The sequence below is a fragment of the Halyomorpha halys genome, unplaced genomic scaffold (assembly GCF_000696795.3).
Source record: "Halyomorpha halys isolate HHAL.00 unplaced genomic scaffold, Hhal_1.1 Scaffold469.1, whole genome shotgun sequence".
Taxonomy (NCBI): Eukaryota; Metazoa; Arthropoda; class Insecta; order Hemiptera; family Pentatomidae; genus Halyomorpha; species Halyomorpha halys.
The window spans coordinates 1033168-1056146 of NW_027114062.1; the positions used below are offsets into that span (position 1 = coordinate 1033168).

The 22979-nt window shown below is 30.5% G+C and overlaps 1 protein-coding gene across 1 annotated transcript in view; it reads right to left on the minus strand.

The window, feature by feature from the left end:
• The window catches only part of LOC106683131 (sodium- and chloride-dependent glycine transporter 2), a gene marked incomplete in the record, with an annotated part of 123457 nt that extends 101347 nt beyond the window's left edge, over positions 1-22110 (minus strand). Inside the window, 1 exon segment of the mRNA XM_067051313.1 lies at positions 22081-22110. Coding sequence (XP_066907414.1) covers positions 22081-22108 — 28 coding nt within the window.
• Positions 22111-22979: the final 869 nt, after the last annotated feature.

Below are 22979 nucleotides of genomic sequence, written 5' to 3' on the forward strand. Positions count from 1 at the left end.
AAAATCCAAACTCCAAAAACCTCTTAAACAATTTATATTTGCACTATTTTAATGGAACAGGTGTTTCTATGTGATCTTAACAACAAAGAACTATGCTAAAAAATCTTCTAGTTTACTTATTTATGAAAATAACCGATAAATAGTACAACGACCGACAGATAATCTTTGACAATAAATAATTCGAAGTAATAGATTAAAATCAGGTCAGATATAGAAAAAAAAGGTCAGCTATATTCCTTATTTATTTATTTTATGATGTTTACTTATAAGCTTGAGAAAGTTGAACGGTTCTTTATTGTGCCTATAAAGTTATTAAAAATTATTTTCTTTAGTTTTAGATTTAATGATATTATTTATGACCAAACATTTTGACAATAGTGTTTACCCAGTTTTGTAATACCTCCATTACTTCACCGTATTTTTCCATTAAAACCCAGCCCTAGAAGCCCATAGAGGAACGAGTGTATTGGACCACATGGCATACTTAATTCGATTTTAATCGCTTGAAAGACTGAAGACTTCTTGTTCGTGGCATAAATAAATGATATTTTAAAGTAACATAGCGAGGAATTTTTGAAGTTCAGCTAATTATGAAACATGTTAGTAAGTTATTTATAATATTACTTTTCCATTAAGGACATAATAATAAAGGCGCTATAATAAAGTTGTATTTATTCATAAAAAAAAAAGTTATTTTCAAGAACTTATTTTTCAGCATCCAGAGGATGGGCCTTGCGATTAATGGGCGGGCTAAGCGATTTCTGAAATATGTTGCAAGTTTCACTGAATGTTCATGCATTCTTTTAGAATACCACTTGTCCACTTCAACTTTTATCTGATAGTGGCACTTAATAAAATTTCATTTTAAATTCAATTAAATATAATTGAATAACTTTTTCATTTAACTTGCCTGTATATGGAATATTTAGTAATGGAAAATATGACAATCGTGCAAAATTTCGAATTTGAGTTTTCGACGGAAAAAGTAAGTTTTGAAGTTCCATGTGTTTAAATAACCTAATTTTGCAATAGCCAGTATATGTATATCTGTGAGGAGGTGATATCGTCCTCAACTTGCTCAAATGATTTTATTTGTTGCCATGGTTTGAAATTAATTTTTAACGTTAAAAATAAAGTTGTGATTATAGTGTATGTATGTGTCTCTTTAATTGAACAGCCTAGCTAACAACATTAAGTCCTGCGACACTGAAATTACAAGTTTAAAGTGGATATATACCTGGGAAATGATATCTTTTCGCTAAAATCGACCGAAAGGTCTCTTAATCACACTTAATAGAATCCATTGTTCACATTGTTTCCAAAAAAAAAAATCATTTTTATCAATTAAGCAGCAATTTAGTGGTATGCAATACCAAATAGATATCATCGAAATAATTGAAATAATTTAACAGGGCTTAGATGCAGAATTAAAAAAAAAAAAAATCTTTCTCTAAAGTAATTAAAAAGTTCTTATTACTAACAATAATAAACAATGCATAAACACAAAACATTACCAAATTTTTAAAAGCCAACGATAAAAGGCTAATTGCAGTTAACGAGAAGCCATACTATATTTACTTTATCATAAATACCTAAACTATGAATTTAGTTTATTTTTATGCCTTTTTATTTGATTTTTTTTAAAAATTTATTTATTCATTTTAAAACCTCTATTAAAAATATAAAGAATGAGTAAATTTGTTGTTAGTTACAAGGTTGTACCAATCCAAACAATCATAGTCAATCAGGTTGTGACATTTCAGCACGGAAAAGGCAAATGAAACTAAAATTTTAAGAAAATTATATATAATTTTCGCAGTGCTTTATTAGTTACTACAATTAGTATTTGCTTGAAAAAAAATTTTTTTTATTAAATTTATATTTTTTTCCGCTTTTATAGGGGCAGTTGTCTCCCTCTCCTCGCTGTGTACGCCCATGGATAATTATACAATGGCATGATACAGACTTGTGGGTAATCTACCCATTGATATAAATCCAATATATTAATTCAAGAAATTATATTTTTTGTTGGTTTTACCATTAGTCATGATATCTGTAGTGAATAATGAAATGTATGGTGAAAGGAAAAAAGTGTAAATCTTAATCGAACCATATTTCCTAAATAATTAATTAATTATAACCGAAAATATTTTAATTATTTTAAACATAGTATGGTAATAAAAAAATATTTTATTCACTTATCATAGTCTTGTCCGAAATTACCATTGAAAAAGCACTCAAAATATACGGTATGCTATATTATACTAGTTCTACTATGTTTATAATTATTTAATATATGATTACGATTTATTTAATGATTAATATATTTTACAAAATATTTGAGAATGTAATATTTGTATTTACTTCAGAAAATCCGTTTTTTCATGACCGGAACTGATAGAGGAGTAACGGGACTATATATTAGTTTTCAAGTCATCTCTTTTGAGATTCAATTTAGCAGCTCGAAGATGACCTGATGGCTTTCAAAAGCACTCACCAAAACGCCTAAACTAAATTTTGTGGATGCGAGAAGGATATTAAATTGCCATCCATCAATCTCCCAGCCCCACACAATGGAACACTTATGAAAAAGTTATCATAAAATTATTTAGAAAATATTTATGTTAGAGTGATAACATCGTAATTAAATAGTAAGTGGTCTATATTGAATTGCTCCTTTGGAAATTTCAAATGTAATCATTAAAAATGATTAATTGGCTTGAATATTAGAGCCAACTTTCAAAATTTAATTATCAATTCATTCGATAGGTGCGAATTTAAATGCCTATGTTGCCTTTTTTATCTGTGTTACTTACGTCTTTACCTATATTGCCTAAATATTAAATAAGAGAAATTAAGAGTAAGTAACTTCTATGGAAGTCATCAGTCCAAAGCTGCAGACCACATGAAGTAGACCTGACAAGACGAATTGGACTGACACTACTAAACGATAGTAGCCTTCACATTCCGGGTGTAAGAATAAATATAAATATATTATAACAACATTTTTACTTTCTTTATTACATCAATTAATGTCACTTACTATTATCGATTTTTTTTTCTTCAATTTTATTTCAATGGTATATATATTTTTTTAATATTAACTATTGCTATATCAGATAATATATTCTAGTAAAGATATAACGATATTAGGAATATTTCTCTATATTAGAAAGCTCAGTCAGTATACATATGCAAATATCACCATCGCTATGGAATACTTATTTACTTATATATTATTTTTTTAAAAAAACCTATGTTGTGAAAAAAAAATACTTATAAATATTCTCGTCATCTGTTTGTAAAATATTGAGGGGTTCACGTAACATCATTTAATTAATGGAATATAAATAAAAAGGAAAAATGAGCATAGAATCAAACAAGTAATAGAAAAATGTTCTTTTTTGTTTTCCAATATTTTTAATTTAGACATTTGCTGAAAGTTTTTAGTTTGTTTTATAAACGTTAGGCGATTGGCTTGGAAAGAGGTAGTACAATATAAAAAAAAATTAATAAAGAAATTTTTATTCGTTATGTTTTATTTATTTCATTGTTCACAGTTATGTAGTTTTACACTGTTACCTATTGGTTATATTGTTGCAGTATTTCTTGTTTTAGGATTTTGAAATCTACTTCAGAAATTCAGTAAAATAGTTGTTCGGTTATATTGGGACGAACGGTTGCCAAAAATAGGTAACCCTTTGACCCCTAAGGTTTCCAAGATACAATACGCAGTAGAAAGGTTTCTTAAAATTTTCACCCTTTTTCTTCAAGTTTAATTATTATAGAGGTGAATAAGAAGTATTAATCTTTACTGATATAATTTAGGTACATTGTTATACGTCAGTTTTAAAGAGGAATCAATAAAACATAAATTCGTTACTTAATAAACTATTTATAGATTAACGTATAAAATTTTTAGTCAGTATTTAAATTATCTTATTGCAATAAATATGTTTTGTACAATGAGGCACCATAATAATATTAACACTAATGATAATAGATTACTATGTTACACCATAATCTTCTGTATGAAGTTTACAATTATAATATAAAATTCTGTATTTTTAACATTACAAGTCAAAATAATAAGTAATTTTCTACAAGGTAATAATATAGGAGACACATTAGTGTTCTTAGTATATCTAATTTAACCTTATCGAATTATTGTATTTTTAGGATGTATATTGAATTAATTAATTACATTTTATGTATTTTTACCTGAAACGCTTAATTATAGGAGCGGTGGGAGTGGAAGGGTTTCTATTACTTGGTTTTCTTATTATAATATGTATCATTAAAGAAAATATTTCTCTCATTTAATTTTCTAATCAGGTATTCGGGGCTTCATTTTACTTCGAGGAGTTAAGTTAGCTAAGGTTAATAGAGCTAAAGATTCATCAATAGAACACTTCGAAGGATTTTTTCTGCATCTGCTTCTAGCATTTCTTGATTTCTTTAGCAGCTAATGTTGTGTGAATTTGAGATCGTACTAAATATATTTGCAACATTTCTTTAACCTGTGTACCTTTTAAAGATTAAGTTTTGGAGCTTCTGTTTCTGATACTGGACAGTGCGCCACTTTTGGCTTTTTATCACTTTCTCAAAACAATTTTTCTGTTCAACTAGGTTCTCATGACTTGATAGTAAACATAAAATCTTTTTGACACTTTTACCAACGATTATTTATTTTAAGGCATAAAGTTCTTATAGAGTATGTGACAAATATCAAACAACACACGGATGGCTAACAGGTTTGAAATTTATCTATCAATATAACTTTAATTAGATTCTTTAAGATTTAATAACTTTATGTTCTCACAAATCACAAAGTTTCTTCTTTGTTTTCCAACCTTAGATTCCTAGGCAGGAATTTTGCTACTTTCCTAACGCAAAACACAATGTAATTCTGTAACTAACTTCAAAAAACCTGTTCGAACACGAAAAAACTCTCTGCTTTAGGATTAGGACATACATTTTTTTTTAATATTGAAAATTCCGGATGAAATAATGGTAAAGAAAAAAAATCGCAATACTTTTGTTGAATTTTTACCGCTGAATTTAAGCTATTCAATTTTAAGAACCACTCCCCTACAAGAGGATCTTACCTTAACTACTGATACCAATTTTGTGATGATATTTTACTCTGAAAAAGGATTCACTATTGAGTCGTAATCAATACGAACAGGTTAGCACAAGCATGGGTCATTTATTCATTCCACTTATGTTTTAACATCATAAAAACTATTTCAGACAGCTCTTTACTAGTATCAGCATCAGAGACTATGGTGTATCAAAAGCACGAAGACAAGAAAGTTGATTATGTACATCTATATCAGTCAGAGGAATGATTAAATTTACAACGTTATTTTACTTTAAGTTTATTTTTTTTCTTCTATTTCTTATTTTATTTTTTATTTTTTTTCACGGAATGGCCTTTCAAGACCAAGAGAATATCATTACTTTTTTCTTCTCACTTTCTCTCTTCTTCTCTCCTAGTATCTTCTCACAATTTCTGCATGCCGTTGGTTCATCTCTTCCGACCACACAGTACCCTTCCGTTTTTCTTTATTTGCCGCAAGAACATTCATTTCTTTCAATTTTTTTTCGTACTGTTCTCTATCCAGGCAGTCCTTGTCAGTTATTTTCAATTTCTTTGTTTCCTCTCTCATTTGCTTCACATTTCCTCCTACGCTCTTATATTCACGGATTCTGTCAAATAGTTTCTTGTTTAGTCTGCTTTGGTCCATTCTCATCATGTTCCTGTAGAATCTCAGTCTTCTGATTCTTATTTCGGTTTCCAGATAATTTATCTCTCTGTAAATTTTCTGGTTGGGTCTTAACCTGTAGCCTTCCTGTGTTTTCTTGGCCTTTAGATTCTCCTCAGGATCCTTCTCTCTATTTTCAGTAATTTTTCCAGGCTAGGGAGACATGCTGTCTCCATTTCGTATAAAATTACTGGTTTTATGACCGTATTGTAATGTCTTATTTTTGGGTTAGACGACAGTTTCTTTTCATTGTAAATATTGCCTGTTGCGAGGCTTAGCCTTTCCAACTTGATGTTTTTCTCCTTTATGCTCTCTTTCTCCAAACCGTTATTGCATATTATCTCTCCCAGATATTAGAATTTCTTTGTCACTCTTATCCGTCCATATTTCGTCTCTATTACTTTTTTGCCGTAGTTTGTTTCCGTCTTCATTAATTCTGTCTTATCGTAGGAGACTTCAGGCCTGCTTTTTCTGCTATTTCTTTCAGGGTATTTACCTGACTAATTGCCTCTTCCTCTATTTCTTATTTTATTATAACTTAGCTTATATTATTGTAAATATGGCGTGAATAAGCTACCATTGTTTATATATATGACAGAATGTAATATTAAATAATAAAAACTAAAAACAAACAGATTTGCCATTTGGCCGACTACAGTTGGTTCAGAAACGGTTCTGAACTTGAACTTTGTGCTGGTCGGAACAGAGGTGCAAAAGTTTGCTTATTGGTATCGGAATCTGTACAGGACATGAGCCTGCCAATTGTTTTTTTTTTTTTTTTTACTGTGTTAAAATGAATAAAATACATATATATCAATATACATTATTACAAAAAAAAAATTAAAATCTGTATCGGTACCACCCATGAAGGGTTAACGACGCAGTACTTTGTAAAGAAGTACTGTTACTAGACAAACGGTTGTGCAAGGAGGTGATTTGGTCTGAATCACGCTAGACCGCCCGATTTTTACTCAATTAAGGGTACCCAATTTAGAAGGCTAGGTGGACCCCAAAAGGCCTCCAGAATCCACAGGAGTTGACTCATGGCTACAGTGTAACAGAAAACAATTTTCAGCCCTGCCGATTTCGAACTCGGGTTCTTGGAGTTAGCAACCACGTGCTTTAACCCGTGGCTACCGATCTCCCTTAATATTAATTAATATAAATATAATTATACATTATACACATAATTAATATACATATGACTTTAATATTACTTTGTATTAAAATGCAAGTATTATCAAATAAATGACTTAACTTAATATTGGCGTTTTTTAATAAATACACCCTACCTTCTCGCTTCACCGGCGATCACTTGATCCTGACTGGAATGGTTCTAGAATAATTTTTTTCTAGAGTAATCCTATATGTACAAATGTAAAATGTACACTTGAACACCCAACAAGTTAAGCTATGGTAAGCGACTATCACCTTCGCTTAATCGCTGAATACGGGCTAAATTCTCGCCAGAATCAATTCTGACTTACTGGGCGAATCTTATATTTAACTATAAAATTGTTAGCTTTTTACAATTAGCCGGTAAAACCGGTGCGGTGAAAAGATTTGTGGGACGAAGAAATATATTTAGGAAAATGTATTCATTTAACAACAGTTACGAAAAATATATTTATTAATATTAAATAGGTACGCAAGTTATAGGCCAATACTATGTTAATTAACTCTAAATCAAATATGTTGTCAAGAGATAATAAGATAAAGAATACTGTTTAGGTAAAGCTTGATCCAAATCGGACCATAACAATTCACCTGGAATCTAATTTGCGGTCCTTTGAAAATAAAGCTATGCAAGGAATTTTGAGCCTCTACGGACCTTAAATTCCTTCGTTATAAAAACGTACCCAGCAACATACGTGTATTATTAACCATTAATTACCTCCGGCTATCATCAATTTTTAATTGATCTTTTATCTATTTTATTTGTTAAATTATTTATATTTTTATAATAAATATAAATTTAAAAAATACATTTTTAACTAGATAGTTCATTCTTTACATTTATTTTTTTGCAATCTATTATGTTTATTTAATTATAACATTAGGAATGACTTAAAATATGATTGGGGGAAATTCTGAAGAGATATACCTACGCTAAAAGAATAAATAAAAACGATGTCTTTGATTATATCTCATTGGCTTTCTTATCAGATTTTTATCAAAACACTGTACTATCTGCTAACGCACTCCTAAATTTACGTTAAATATCAGATCAGTGGTTTAACAGAAACAGAAGTAGAGTTAACTAAGAACAAAATTAAAAAATCGGACAAAAAAAAAACGGTATAGAGAAAAAAAAATATTTGGATGATAAGATTAAAACCTCAGCTAGATGAATTCGACCAACAGCCATATATTCCCAATCTAAAGTAGTTGAGTAAGCATTGCTAAGGTAGCAGTATTCACATGAAAAATATGGTTGTTGATCAGAATAGATTACATAACTTATTAAACATAATCTCACATTGTAACATAATTATCACAATTGCCCGAATCACAACCACAACTAAACCTTAGAAATAAACATAACTCGTGTACATCACTAGATTATTTGATCCAATGAGAGAGATGATCCACGTCATAGCGAAAACTTACAGAGGTATTGTTTTATAATCATAGTTAAATAGAAAAAAAATTAAAACTGTCATCAAACGTTCATAATGCTTCAGTTAATGCGCAATGAAAATTAGAACTAACAGAGGAAAATGGTAGTTTTCTGGATAAATAATTAATAAAGATTTTTGACTTAAAAATATGTACATATTATTTTCCATTTTGTGGAATATTTTATTTTTATGAATAACTGAGGATTTCCACAAAGAATATTTTATGGAAACAAATTCATTTTTTAAAGAAATTGAAAGGTGTTTCACTCATATTAATCATTTCATGAAAATTTTCAAACTAAAGATTATTTTTAAACATAAAATATATTAATTGCAAAAAATAATTAAAAAAAAAAAAGTCGGGTATGAGCGAAAGCATAAAGAAAATTTCCCAAAACCTTTTTTAAAAAAATACAGGTGGTTTTATGAAAAACTCAACAGGAAGTATGTTCATCTCATCATTCAAATACATAAAAGATCAACTACCTAATTTATAATCAAGAAAATATTCTGTTATTTTTTAACTGTTGTTTCCAATCTATCCTCTTGTTGTACAAACATCTAACGACAACCATTTAGGACGTTTGCTTACTTAAGACTGAATTTAAGAATGCCATGCAGCAATAATCAATAATTTTCACTGGCGTCTTAGTTATTCCAGACTTGAAGGACAGATTTATTGCGACAGAAACGGAAAGAATTTGGATGCGTGTCTGGCTGTTTGTCACCTAATCCATATAAAAAGCTAAAACCTATTGTCTTAGATTTACCGGTAGTAAGTATGGATTTAGTAGTGGGGACTTAAGATTAAATTGTAATCCAGTCAAGTTAGAAAAAAAAGACAAATAAGAAAATTTTTTGTTGCATCCATAACTTTGCCAGTTTATTTTTATGAGGGGGAGAGGGTTAAGCTGTGCATTAATCTGAGATGCAAATACGATTTGTTTCCGGAAACAGTAATACTTGACAAGACAAATATTTAAAAAAAAATATACTTTTTTCTCTTTACAATTTTTTTTTGTGATGTCAAATCTGAATTTCAGGTTTCCATACAACGAAAATTGAAAACAAAAACCAATATGTATTTGAACGGTAATTTAATTACAACTTCGAATACTTGAAACAATTTTTCGAACGTTATCATACAACGATAATTTTCTATGATATTGCTATGTTGCATTTCACTTTCGACCGACCTGCGATGTAGCTTGAGCGCGCATTAAAATGCATTACTAATTCTCCCAAGTACTCTAAAGGCTTCAGAATTTGATTTATATCGGAAAAGAGAACGTATTGTTTTAATTTATGTTATTTATTAAACTTAGACACATTTTTAACAATTATTTAAATAATTGAATTTATATTAAAATAATAATGACCTTCCAAAATAATGATGATCTTTCATGATTCGGTTGTAAACATTATTATCCTTAAATTGGCGTTGGGTAAGCGAATGGGGGTAAGAAAAAAATAAATAAAAAAGGACGGACTACAATATCGACGTATTCCGAAGCTGAACAAAACAAGGGTTTGGGGTCACGGCCGTTCTCCAGAAGATTTATCTGAGCGATCTCGGGCTCTAGCATGGATGAAGGATCACTTAAGAGATAAGAAAGACGATAGAAAATGAAATCCCCGGAGGAGATAAATAAATATCTTTCTTTTTTTCTTTCCTTTTATTCTCATTTTATACTGCTCTGAAGACAAGGCTCAATGAACTATCACTCTAGACTGTCATAAATGACCTTTACCCCATATAAACAGGTCTTAAAATCATCAGATGAAAGAACATGGAAACGCTCTCTCTCTTTCTTTATCTCTCTGTAAAAATGTCATTTCAATGAAATAAGAGTTAAAAAAAAAAAGAATAAGTCAAGAATATATTAGAATTTAAATTTAAGGAGAAAAATTCATTTCAGTGGCTTTTATTAGACGATCTCTGAGAGTTTTTTGACGTAAGAACTTTACCAAATACATATCTTCTTGACATGTTTATATCAGGAAAGTATATTTTCGAAGAAAGATTGCATTAAAGAACTGCAAAACTAAAATTATAAAAGTGAATACATCGAAATTTAACTGAATTTCTTAATAATAACTAAGGGAGCATGGGTAGCCCCGGGGTAAGGCGTTCGGATACTAACTCCAAGGACCCGAGTTCCATTCCGGCTGGGCAGAAAATTGTTTTCTGTTACACTGTAGCCGTGAGTCAACTCCTGTGGGTTTTGGAGCCCTCCTTGGGTCCACCCAGCCTCTTAAATTGGGTCGAGCGTGATTCTTACCAAATCACCTCCTTGCACAACCGTTGGTCTAGTAACAGTACTTCCATACAAAGTACTGCATCCCTGACCCTTCATGGGCTGTAGCGGTACAGATTTTAATTTATTATTTTTTTTTTATAATAACTAAACTCATTTTTATGCTTCAGTTCCAAATATAGGATAATTTATCATTTTTAAGTAAACATTTTCTCCTTCAACTTCTGATTAAACACTTCTAGCAGCTGAATTTTGAATTTGATTTTAATAATGAAAATTTAATTTTTAACTCTCCAAAAAAAGTAAAGCGTTAATAGATGCTTTATGAGGTTCACAAAATATCACTACAAATTAATAAATAAAAAAAGAAAATGTGTTAGACTACAACCCAACAAAAGTTCGTTACAAAGAAGTACTGTTTAATGTTCTGTGGTCATTTAAGGAGAAGGAGCTGGTCAGTTATTCGGACGTTAATTACTTATAATAGGTTTAGGGAGTCTGGATGTATCTCATGAGTGTCCCTTAACCCCAGAGCCTTCTTGTTTTATGGGATTTGGCCATGAACCTTTTCATTTGGTGAGAATTTCAGGATCTGATGAAGACGCAAGTAACTCATGAGTAAATAAAACTAATTTTTAGTTGAGAGATCTAGATAGCTCTGCCTAGCATTGCTTGTTAATTATTATTCAAGCGGGAGGCAGTTCATTTTACTGAGTCAATGGAACTTGATAAAGATATTGATCTATGTGATTCTTAATAACCATTCTGAACGCATTATTGAAGAGGAGGTTTTTGCACGTCATTACGTTTTTACACATTATTAGCTTATCTTGGCTAATCTGAAAACGTGATTTTTCCGCTTCATCATTCAGTCATTTCTGCGATCGTCCACATTATTTTATCGGCCACGCCATCAACACATCATTAGCAGAGGCGTGGTTCGTAATACAACAAAATCGACTGATTTCCCGATGTTACCCTTGTTTCTTGTGGAAGTTCTTTTAAGATAGTTCTTAAACTATATCGGTAAGTCTTGTGCCCAAAACTGAGGAGTTATGAGCAATTCAGCTTCCTCATCTAACAATCGAAATTGATACCACGCCAAGCTAAGGTGTTACTGCCCTCATGCCTCTCAAGCCATTTCGTAATGTTAATCCTGATCTAAGTTACTGGTTCTTGAAATTACCGATAGGTGTGAATAAAGATAAAAAGTTCTTAAACTAACTCTTAAGTTATCCTTGCTTTTATACTAATAATCCAGTACTTTATAATAGATATTTTATGTATGTATTTTATTTACAACCAATCCTTGAGACCTTGGAATTAAAACTTATGTTTCATGGTTTCAAATTATAAACTGTTCAATGAATATTCGAATACCATTATTGTGTGATAGTACCATTTGCCAATATGGATTGGTTTTGTTTTAGCTTAGATTAAGTACTTTATTCTTCAGGACTTCAATTCTGACGAATTTTTCTACGTCCGACTCAGATCAGAGTTATATTCTATCACTGCAGGAGTATCCCAAGGTTCAGTGCTCGCTCCAACACTCTACATCACATGCATTTCTTGTGATAAAGTTTTAACAGTAATATATCGTTGTTGCCTTTGTTGGGGAACAAATTACAAAACTGTTTTCTTGGTCTAACATTTAAAGAAGTAAGAAAAGCCCTTAGTGACCAAGGCTTCTTCATTCACTCTTTTAGAAACATTCAAATCTAACAATATATATTCAAACACATATCCATTAAAACAGAAACTTATTTCGACCTGCGCTACTCAAATATTTAGGACAGTTAGAAAGACATTATCAGACTTCAGTTGTTTGTGGCAAAAACGATCAGAACAATAAGAAAAAGCTCATTGGTATATTAGCAGGTTGACTTTACATACTAGACTTGAACCACCACTTCACGTTTGTGGTAACAAACGCATATGGACCCACAACAAAATATTCCATGACGAATTACAAGAACATCCTAATACACCCTTAAGTCTTGTGGCAAAGCATAAAAGGTTTAAGAGCAGCTCAGCTTCCTCATCTAACAATCGAAATTGATACCTCGCAAAGAGGAGGTGTGAGGGCAGCGACATGCCTCTCAAGCTATTTCATAATGTTAATCCTGACCCAAGTTACTGGTTCATGAAATTACCGATAGGTGTGAATCAAGATAAAAAGTTTTTTAAAAAAGTGTGTGAATTGGTTTGAAAAACTCTTTAGTAAAAACATATGGTTTTAATTCATTTTCAATGATGTTCATGTTTTTCAAATAACACAAAAAAATAACAAATATAACTTTAAAATATTTTAAAATAAAAAAAAAAATTTATAACGCCTTAAAGAATTTGGAAAGCACAGAAAAAAATGCTGATAGAATGACCCTAAGATAAAAGCTATATCCCTGACTCAACAAGCCAGAAATTTGAGGACAAGAGGACAGTTTAGGTGAGCGAGGACTAGCGTATCCTGGGACGTGATTTATCAGCTAATTATGAGGCCATCCCTTGGGTCCCTTAATCAACACTCACCTTACTAATGGCCTTTGTCGTCCTCCTATCGTCCACTGTCATCAACAATAACTATTCCCAAGGGCTGGTGTTTAAGCCAGCGCTATTTGCTTAGGCCTAGCTAATTTGTTTTGCCTGAACAAGAAAATTAAAAAAAGGAAAGAAAATTTTAAAAAATCTATCTCCTATGTGCAATGCATACATCCGTTCCTACTACTAAATATTTTTTTCAATCTATTACATTCTTCATGGATTTTAATTTCCAAAACTATCAACAAATTCTTTCAAAAGTACTGTTCACTATTACTAAAGCCAATTAATTATTGGTAATTAATCACTGAAGAGAACTTAACATGGACGATAGCAATTGGAAAAGTAGAAAGAAAGTTTGACATTCCATTCTGAAGAAGAGAGTTTATATTGTATGTTTAAAGAAGCAACTCGACAGGCGAAAAAAGTTCGCTGTCGAAAATTCTTGTTGTAATTTCAAAAAAATAATATTATTTTCGTAAAATATATAAATGTATAAACGCTTATATCGATCTATCTTTCCAAATATCTATATGATCATTGAAATTTCAAATCACTATATTTTCTTGATTTTGATCAAAAATATTTTAAAAGTATGAAACCATTGTTCAGCTTATGCATATAAATATTATATTTACTTTGCTTCTCTTATCCTAGAGTATGTAATGAATAAAATATTCTAGAGGGAAACCAAAGGAAGTGATCTACTTAAAGAAATAGACTTTGAAAAGTAATTCATGAATTTATTAATCAATAATCCAGACCTCATACGATTGTTTAACTTTAATTTTGTTTTCTAAATGTTTGATGTGTTTCAAATATTAAAGAAAAAAATGATTTTAACTATGAAATAGTTTATTGCCATAATCTAAAGCTTTTAAATTTTAATTAACCAATTTTTCTGTTCAGAACCTCTGGAAAATAATAGGATTTTTTAAAAAGTGAATTTTGAAATTCGCTTTAAATCAAAGCACCTGTATAGAAGTAGTATTTTATAAAATTATTCATGAAAACGGTAACCTACTATTGAAGACATGAGGATTAATGTCTCATATTAAGAACATTTGAAAAAATAAAAATTAAATTAAACGATATATTGCTACTCGGACTGAAATAACATCAATTTTAACTTCGTAAACTTACATAATTTTAGTTTAAATAATCAAACAGAGTATTTGATCTAACGAATCTTTAAAATATTCATCCAAGTAAAAATCCTAATTTTTTCCAAAATTATGTCACATGACAATTCAATCTATTCATTCATTCAATTTTTAGTGTACTTTATCCTATTGGTGTTTATTTGTTACAATTGCAGAAATCAATAAATTAAAAAATAAGAATAAAAACTACCAAGTGGAAACCTATCCAACTTCAGCGCTAGAACTTTCCACATTGCATTCCACTCCTTCCATGTCATTGTTTTCAGTCCTTTGCGTGTGAACCTTTCCCAACTGTAATTACGTAATTCGCAAGCTTACTTAGAGCAATTGCAAAGGACGGTTAATTTTAGTGAGTAGCGTGGACTAAATTTTGTTTTAATTGTAAAATAATAAACAATATGTGGGATTGTGATGTTTGAAAAAGTACTGAATTGCCATTGATTATTACTCATTTGTAAAATTATATTGAATATATTGTGTTTATTCATTGTACTCGTATATTATAGCTAACATTGAAACATGGTTATATTTTTGAAATAAACAATATTAAAAATGTTTTAGAGAAAGATGTTTTGGAAAATTCAGCATTTAAGTCTCGTTAGACTAATTCAAATAGGATAAAACCTATCTGTTATCAAAGAATTAATAATTTTTCATTGTTTTACTGAGTTTAAACAAAAATTTTTTTTGTTGAGAAAATCAAAAAAATGTAAAACAAACAACTCTATAAAGCAGAATTTCAGGTTGGTTCATTTTAGCGAAAAAGTTGCTGTCTCGTCTAAGATAGGTAATTTCAATATCGAAAGACTTTCCGTTTTTGAGCTAGGCTGTTCACACATAATAATTTTGCTATATTTGACAATTTGCACCTCAAAACTTTCATTTCGTCCAAAACTCAAGTTTGAATTTTTCACGACCGTACTAGTTTTCCTTAGCATATATTCCATGTATAGGCTAATTTTAAGAGTAATGTAAAAGTAATTTTTTTTTTCCAGTTCTTGTGAAATAGATTCCCTCAAATAGTTCTATCATCATAACTTCAACAGAGGTATGGTAAGAGCTGTGATCTTCATAGACTGTACTTTCGACTCTGTGTTGCAAGGAATTTTATAGCATAAGCTCCTAGATGTGGAGTGCTCGGTCTCCCTGTGCAGGTGCAAGAGATATATTCTAGCATCGTTTCACTGACGTGTGGTCTACCCAAGGAGTGGTACTCCCACCAGTATTGTTCTCGATTTGCATTGGTGATTTATTATAGTATGCTACAACTACAAAACAGCTACAATGCCGTTTATACGGATATCGTCATCAACGGCAGCAGCATCAAACCCATGCATGCACCACGACAGCCCGAAGCAGTATACCGTAAGATAGTTTAACGGGTGGTATACCTCAATATCTCCGTGAACTCAGTAGAAACTGCCTAGTGTTTTCTCAGCAAGCAAGGAATGGGGCTTAACTACTGACATTGCTTCAAGTGGCCAATGCCATACTATCACCATCTAAGTCCACAGTCTGTTTGGGTATAAAAATAGACAGCCACCTCAAGTTTTCTAGCTATCTGTATTATGAAACCAAGAAGATCAGAAGGACGTCCTACCACCTATATTATCTCCTTACGTTGCCTGATCATTCCCTCCGTTTAATGTTACAAATCGACATAAGTGTCCTACGGCCAGCACTTCTGAACGGAACCCCCAATTTACGGATCTCACAGACCGCACACAGCGCCATCACCCTGAACTTTCAAAACTCTATGCTGTAGATTCTCCCGACTACAATTTGAAAGAAGGAAAACCATTGGCCTTCCACCACTTACTGGATGTTCCAACAGCCTCCCAATTGATCAAGGGAAGACACAGAAAAATTCCTTGATTCCTGGACCCTGATTTCAGCGCTCCCATTAGTGTGGTGGAGGCAGACAGTACCATATCTGCAAAGTGGTTACAGTTTATTTTTAATCTCAAAGTTCATATCAATGGTGTGCCTCATCATCATTTTATATTATATGAGTTGACTTCTGCTATAAATGAAATAAATCCGAACATTGACACATTATGGTCAATGTTAATTAATATATACACCTCAAAAGACTGTATTTATACTAATTACATATTTGTTTTTTCAAATACTAGCTTTAACAAAAAACTATATGTACCGCTTTGATATAGATGAGTATTGGAATTGGTAAACGAAACTGCTTTGATGCCACTACAAATCCCTCTTGTAATAGGACCCATAGCTACAATAGCACTCAATAAATCAAGTATTTAAAAATAGAGGACTAAATATCAAACGGTCAACGGGATCAAAGCTTCAAATTGATCCATGCCATCAGGATGTTCTCTGATTTAAAAAAAATACTTGTGAATCATTTTTTTGCCAACGTATGATTTCCAATCATTCAAGCCGAGATATTATTCTTTACTTATACAGGATAGTAAGAAACAAGAAGGTATGAATTAAGAAATTAGGGATCAGATGGAGATTGAAATACTTGTATTGAAGATTTCAGAAAATTAAACTACTAGTCCAGGCACGTTCAAAATATAGTTCAGGAGAGAAATCATGAACAAAAAGCTCGCAGGAATAAAATCGGTGCTGGTGGTGTAGAGGCAAAACACTGCTGACTAAGGAGGTACAGAAGAGACAGCCTTTGTCGCATACGTTTAAGGCATGTCTGAAACGCACATTATTGACATAATTTGATATCTGCAACATCGAACTACCCGTTGTATATACGTATTTCCTTGGTTGAAGTTTATTAGGATATTAATCCCTTAAATAAAAAATTAAAACTAACATTCGTGGATAAATTCCTTAATTACACATATATCAGCAGGACAGGTGCAAAAGTAAGAGGACGGGCTGGAGAAGAGCATGGACTTTGGCGAGAAGAAGTCCTAAGAAGTGCTCCTCAGAAATGGCACTCCACGGCTAGGACGTCACTACACATACCGATCCGCACCACCCAACTCAGCAGCTATTTGGATATATTACTTAACAATTTATATTATAAACAATATTATATGGCAAACCATTTATCTTGATCATTTCAATCATTAGATCATTTTATCATTACCACATCATATTTATTTGTAAATAAATACTTAGTTCCTTTATCTAGTTTATATACAATTGTATTACTTAATACCACCCCTTATCATAATTATTGGTAACAATATTTTATAAATATAAAGGTATTTAATTGGTAACTGGTAAACACTAAAAGCCTCTGGGAAAGAACTCAAATAATATCATTGGTAGGACTCGATCTTAATTAATTAATTAACTTAATTTTGGATAATTCCCTTTTTCCTGGCACCCGACAGATACATAGCAGTATTTTATTAGTTAGTTCATAAAAATTTAATCTCACAATAAGTAATACAGATCAACATGAAAAACAAAATTATACTATTGCGATATTTTAAAATTCATAAATGGCTCCTATAAAGAAATAATTCATTTAGTAAATTTATATAATTCCTAAATTTAATAATCCTTTGACTGGAAGAATCTTAAGGTATTAACTTGATTTAGTGAATGATAACACTTTCTTCCTTCTTACTGTATAATAATTTATTACTTATTACATAGCAACGTTTCGGGAGATTTCCCCCATCTTCAGGCTGCTGATAACAAAACTTATCTTTAACATATAATTATTCTCCTATAAGTCTTATTAGCTAATATCTTCTAAAATTATTGTCATAATGAGTAAAATTTTTTTCCAAATGTCCTACATTGCAGGAGAACAATTGCTATGTAATAAGTAATAAATTATTATACAGTAAGAAGGAAGAAAGTGTTATCATTCACTAAATCAAGTTAATATATAATTCCTGTTTAAGGATGAGATACTTTCCTGGAACGAAAGCATGCTATATTATTCTCTCTACTGAAACCTGCGATGACTGGGAATGAAGGGTCTCACTACCGTCCAGTCAGCTTGTCTTATCATTCTTTCTTTCTAAATCTTCAAATGTTTATCCAACATGTGAAAAGGTTTCAAGAAAGTACTCATAAATTACCCTAGTAGTAAACAGAGAAGTTCTGTCCTCAAAGTGAATTAATTCCACCAGAAGAACCCGGAACTGAAGCTGGAAGTAAGAAACATCCTTTAGTTAGGTTACAAAACGAGGTTACAAGTAACTTCCAGAGAAACAAAGCAACTGCTATGGTAACCCTCGTCTGTTACAAAGCATTTGATTCTGTGAAACATGAAATACTTTGTTAACGACTGTTTGGCATACATTACCCTGAACAGTTATATTCAGTCAAATCATTTTTAACTGACCGGCATTTGGGAGTTGAAATTTCCGAAGAACTTTTGGATCCAATTCAACTCAAGTGTCCAGTCTTTTTTTCCATTTATATTGAAAACATTGTTGCATTTAAGCTATTTCAGTCTCAAGCAATAGCTTAAATGGAAGTATGGCAGGAATACTGTGGGAAAGGGCTTGTCAAAAAATGGTAGAAAAATGAAAACAATTAAATATCGATGCAAATACAAATAAAATGAAGGATGTATTTTTTTCTTCGTTTCAGAAAGTAAAATATAAACTTCCATTACACTTTGAAATAAATAACATTAATAACAAATGAACCAAGAATATAACCAACCTGGGTGTAACCTTTGATAGGCATTTAAGATTTTCGGTGCATACCAATAAGAAAATAAAATCAGTGAGACTAAAAGCATATAGGCTGATTCATCACCCTCAAACTTATCGCTACTAATCTATAAAAGTGAAGCAGTGAGAGGGATGCGCTGGGATCTCAAAGAGCTCTGCTCTACCCTCACACGTGGGATATAGTGGGCTTAGAGATCCTCAGGTCGATAGTGTAAATATTGTATATAAGAGTGTAAATGCGACTGGTGATTATTTTATTTATTTTTTTCACGTACATAGTTTGATTATGTTTATTTTATTTATTCTTCTGTTTGTATATATTTAGAGAGAGACTTTATTTATTTTTATGTAATTTTTTTTTCATTTATTTACTTATTTTTATTCTTATGTTATTTTATTTTAGTATGAATGTAATCAGTTATCACTATCGCTTATTGCCTAACAACATTGAGACAGATTGTAATATTTATCAATAAATAAAATTAAAACAGTGACTAATTTATAAATGTATATTGCACCTAAATTTGTTACATGGCGCATCATTGTTCTTGCTAAATCTTCAGAAAATTGGTAATGATATTTTAGATTACAAAAAATCAGTGCATCTTTGAAACTATGTAAAAGGGTTTGGCTCCGCGAGGACATACTATTGCCTAAAATAAGGGATTTCTTTAACATCTGGCGTGATAAATTTTTGTGAAATGTGAAAACTCAAAAAAATCTCTCTTTTAGTCAATTTACACCTACAGGAGTCCCTCAAAGATAGAAAAAAGGTAAGTGATGATTATATTTTAGTTTTAGTTAAGTTCAATGCAAAAAGAAGGGCCCCATCATGTAGATATCGATTAGAAATTATCCAAACTTTAATTAATGAAATTATGAGATGATGTTAATCAGGCCCCTTAAAATGCAGATATGCTGTAAAAGGAGCTTTTCTAGATAATTAAAACTTATCCACCTCCTGGAGCGGTCCCTCCCCCATTTTATCATCACTTGGCTACACCACTACTAGTGTAACACAAGCCTTCAATGGACCTTATTTAACTTTAAATGCCACTGTAGCAACAGAAGGACATTTATAATATATATTATTATTATATGTATATAATTGTTTCTTTTTTCTTTTAATGAAAGGAGATTAGAGAAAATAGCTCTCTTTATTCAGTTAATTTAGATTTTATTGATGATACTGTTTTACCATTAGTCTTGAAAATTAAATGGGTTATTACTAATTTGACTTAAATATGATTTATTGACATTATCTAACAAGAATAGAAATGAATTTATTGTCTTTAAAGCATCGTTTTGATGCAATAAAACTGAAAGATGAAATGGAATTTTTAAACATAGTTTATTCATTCAAACAAATATGAAATTGATAGAAAGAAAGATATGAAGCTATTACTGAATCTAAAGTATAACCTTTGAAATTAATGAGAAATCTTTTAAAAATAGATACATTTAAACATCCTTAAAATCATTTTCAATGATGATAAGGTTGCCTTTAAATTAATTACCTATGTTATTTATCGCCAAATTCAATAATACAAAATTAATAGATACACCACTTTTGCTTTACCAGGAAGAAATAATTATTAATAAGATAAATATGTGTAATATGGAGAGATGAAGTCTTCTCAAAAATTACTATGAATCTATAAATAAGCATTACTATTAAACCAGAAGAAGATATAATTTTTTTAAAACTCGTTTATTGAATTGCTAATAAAAAAGAAAATTGGGAAAGAATGACCTGAATTTGTAATAACAGATATAAAATGAAACCTTGGAAATTAAAAAGAAATTTTAGAAAACTTCATTATCCTTACAATCAATAAATATTATTGATGTTAAGGTTACGTTTCAAATAATTTCGTATTTTGTGTATGATTATAAGAGAGTTAAGAGTATAAAATATGAATATATGAGGAGGTAAAAGCCGAGGAATTTGTAAATAAGATTTTTTTTTTTTTACTATCTATCTCTGCCTGAATCAAATTTAGGCTGAAGTATTGAAAAAAATTGTGAAATAATACATAATTATAGTTAATTATTGATAATTTCACAGTTGTGTCAATAATGAAGCGTGAATTTTGTTCAGGCACAGGTAGATAGTAAGAAAGAATAAAAAAATTCTTATTAACAAAATTGGCATTTATATCCTTTGACTTCTCACCACATATTAATTTGTATTTATTTTATAGTATATTCTATTTTATTTATATTCTAAATTTATTATAAACATACTTAATTAATTAAAACGCAACCTTATCATAGGTAATATTGATTTTAAGGATTGTCAAATATATTCGTTTTTGAAATTCCTTTTTGATTTCTGAGGTTAAATACATTTATTCTTATATATGAGTATATTCATTATTAAAAATACAGTTTACATTATAAATACAGTTACATCCTCTTCCAATTTTTTTTTTAAAACAAACAAATGTGTTTAACAATTTTATATCTTTTTTAGGTTTAACAGTAATGTAAATTTTACAGATTCATAGTAATGTTTGAGACAATTATCAAGGGATTTTTTTTTTTTTTTTTTTTTTCTCCGGACGCCGGTAAGTAGGAAAAACAGCGTTAAATCATAAAAGTGTAACTTGGGACACTTCAATCTCATTCATATGAGATTCTTGTAAAAAGATGTAATTATCCTCAACATTCTTCTCAAAATTGATCGCGTGATCTGAAGATAATTAAACATTAATCTTTTGTTATTTATATTTAAAATTAAAAAATAGTGTAAAATTCAAATTTGAACATTGAGGCCAATACTAGAAATTGGTTAGTTAATATATTGGTTATATACATATAATAAATTTAAAAAAAATTTTTTTTTCAATTGCAACTGAATAATATTAGCTTAACTTATAATTAGTAAATTACCACTTATTAATTAATTATAACAATAAAAAATTATTTTAATTGGTATCCTAAAATAGATATAGAATTTGATATGTATTGACATTGCTGGAAAAGGTTCTTTGCATATACAAAGTATAGTAAAGGTATATATGTACATAGCCTATATGTTTATATAATAAGATATAGATGAGATGGATAGATGAAGATGAAGTACTGACCATGGTGGTGGTGCAGGGGGACATCCATGAGGTCTGGACCGGGATGAGGCCCAGGGCTCACTGCCTGCTACCCCCACCCCTCCACCACAGCCTCACCTCCCATCTCTCCTCTAGTTTTATTGATTTACTTTTTATCTTTGTTTATTGTGCATTTTCCGATCATTTATTAAGTTTCGTACTCTCGCTAAGGGCTGCATGCCTATATCTCGGTATTTGGAAATCGGTCGTTGGTTCCTTTAAGGATGGCTCAAATCAAGATTTTTTTTTTAAATGGATCTTTTAGTCGAACAATCGATTTCGTACAAAAAAAAAAATACATTAATGGTATGTTTAATTATATCAAAGCAGGAGTACCACAGAGTTCTGTTATTAATCAAAATCTTTAGTTCAGATCAGCTCATAACAGATTATTCTCACGGCCGTTTTAGATAAGCATGACGACTCATTACAGGGCTCATAACATTTTCAAAATCAGCTTGCTCTGAATCAAGGATTGTCTCTAAAAGAACAATAATTAACATGTAAGAGTCAGTGCAAATTACATTTGCGTTCCGTCGTGGTTTGTCTTAAGCAACGAAGTTAGAATCGGATCAACATAGTAAAATACCTCGGATTTAAACTTAATAAACGATTCTCCACATCAAATGAACATGAAGAATACATCACTTCAAAATCACCACCATCTCAAAAACTCAACATCTTACCTACTCATACCAATTTGGACTTGAACTATAAATATGGATTTGCGAAAAAAGTAAAAATAATTTTAAATACTGACTTACAATTGACCCCCTCATAAATTTTTTAACAGTTGTGATTAACTAAATTATTTAAAAATATATAGTAATGATTTTATATTTCAAAATCCAATCATAGATGTAAGAATCTCGTAGAGCGAA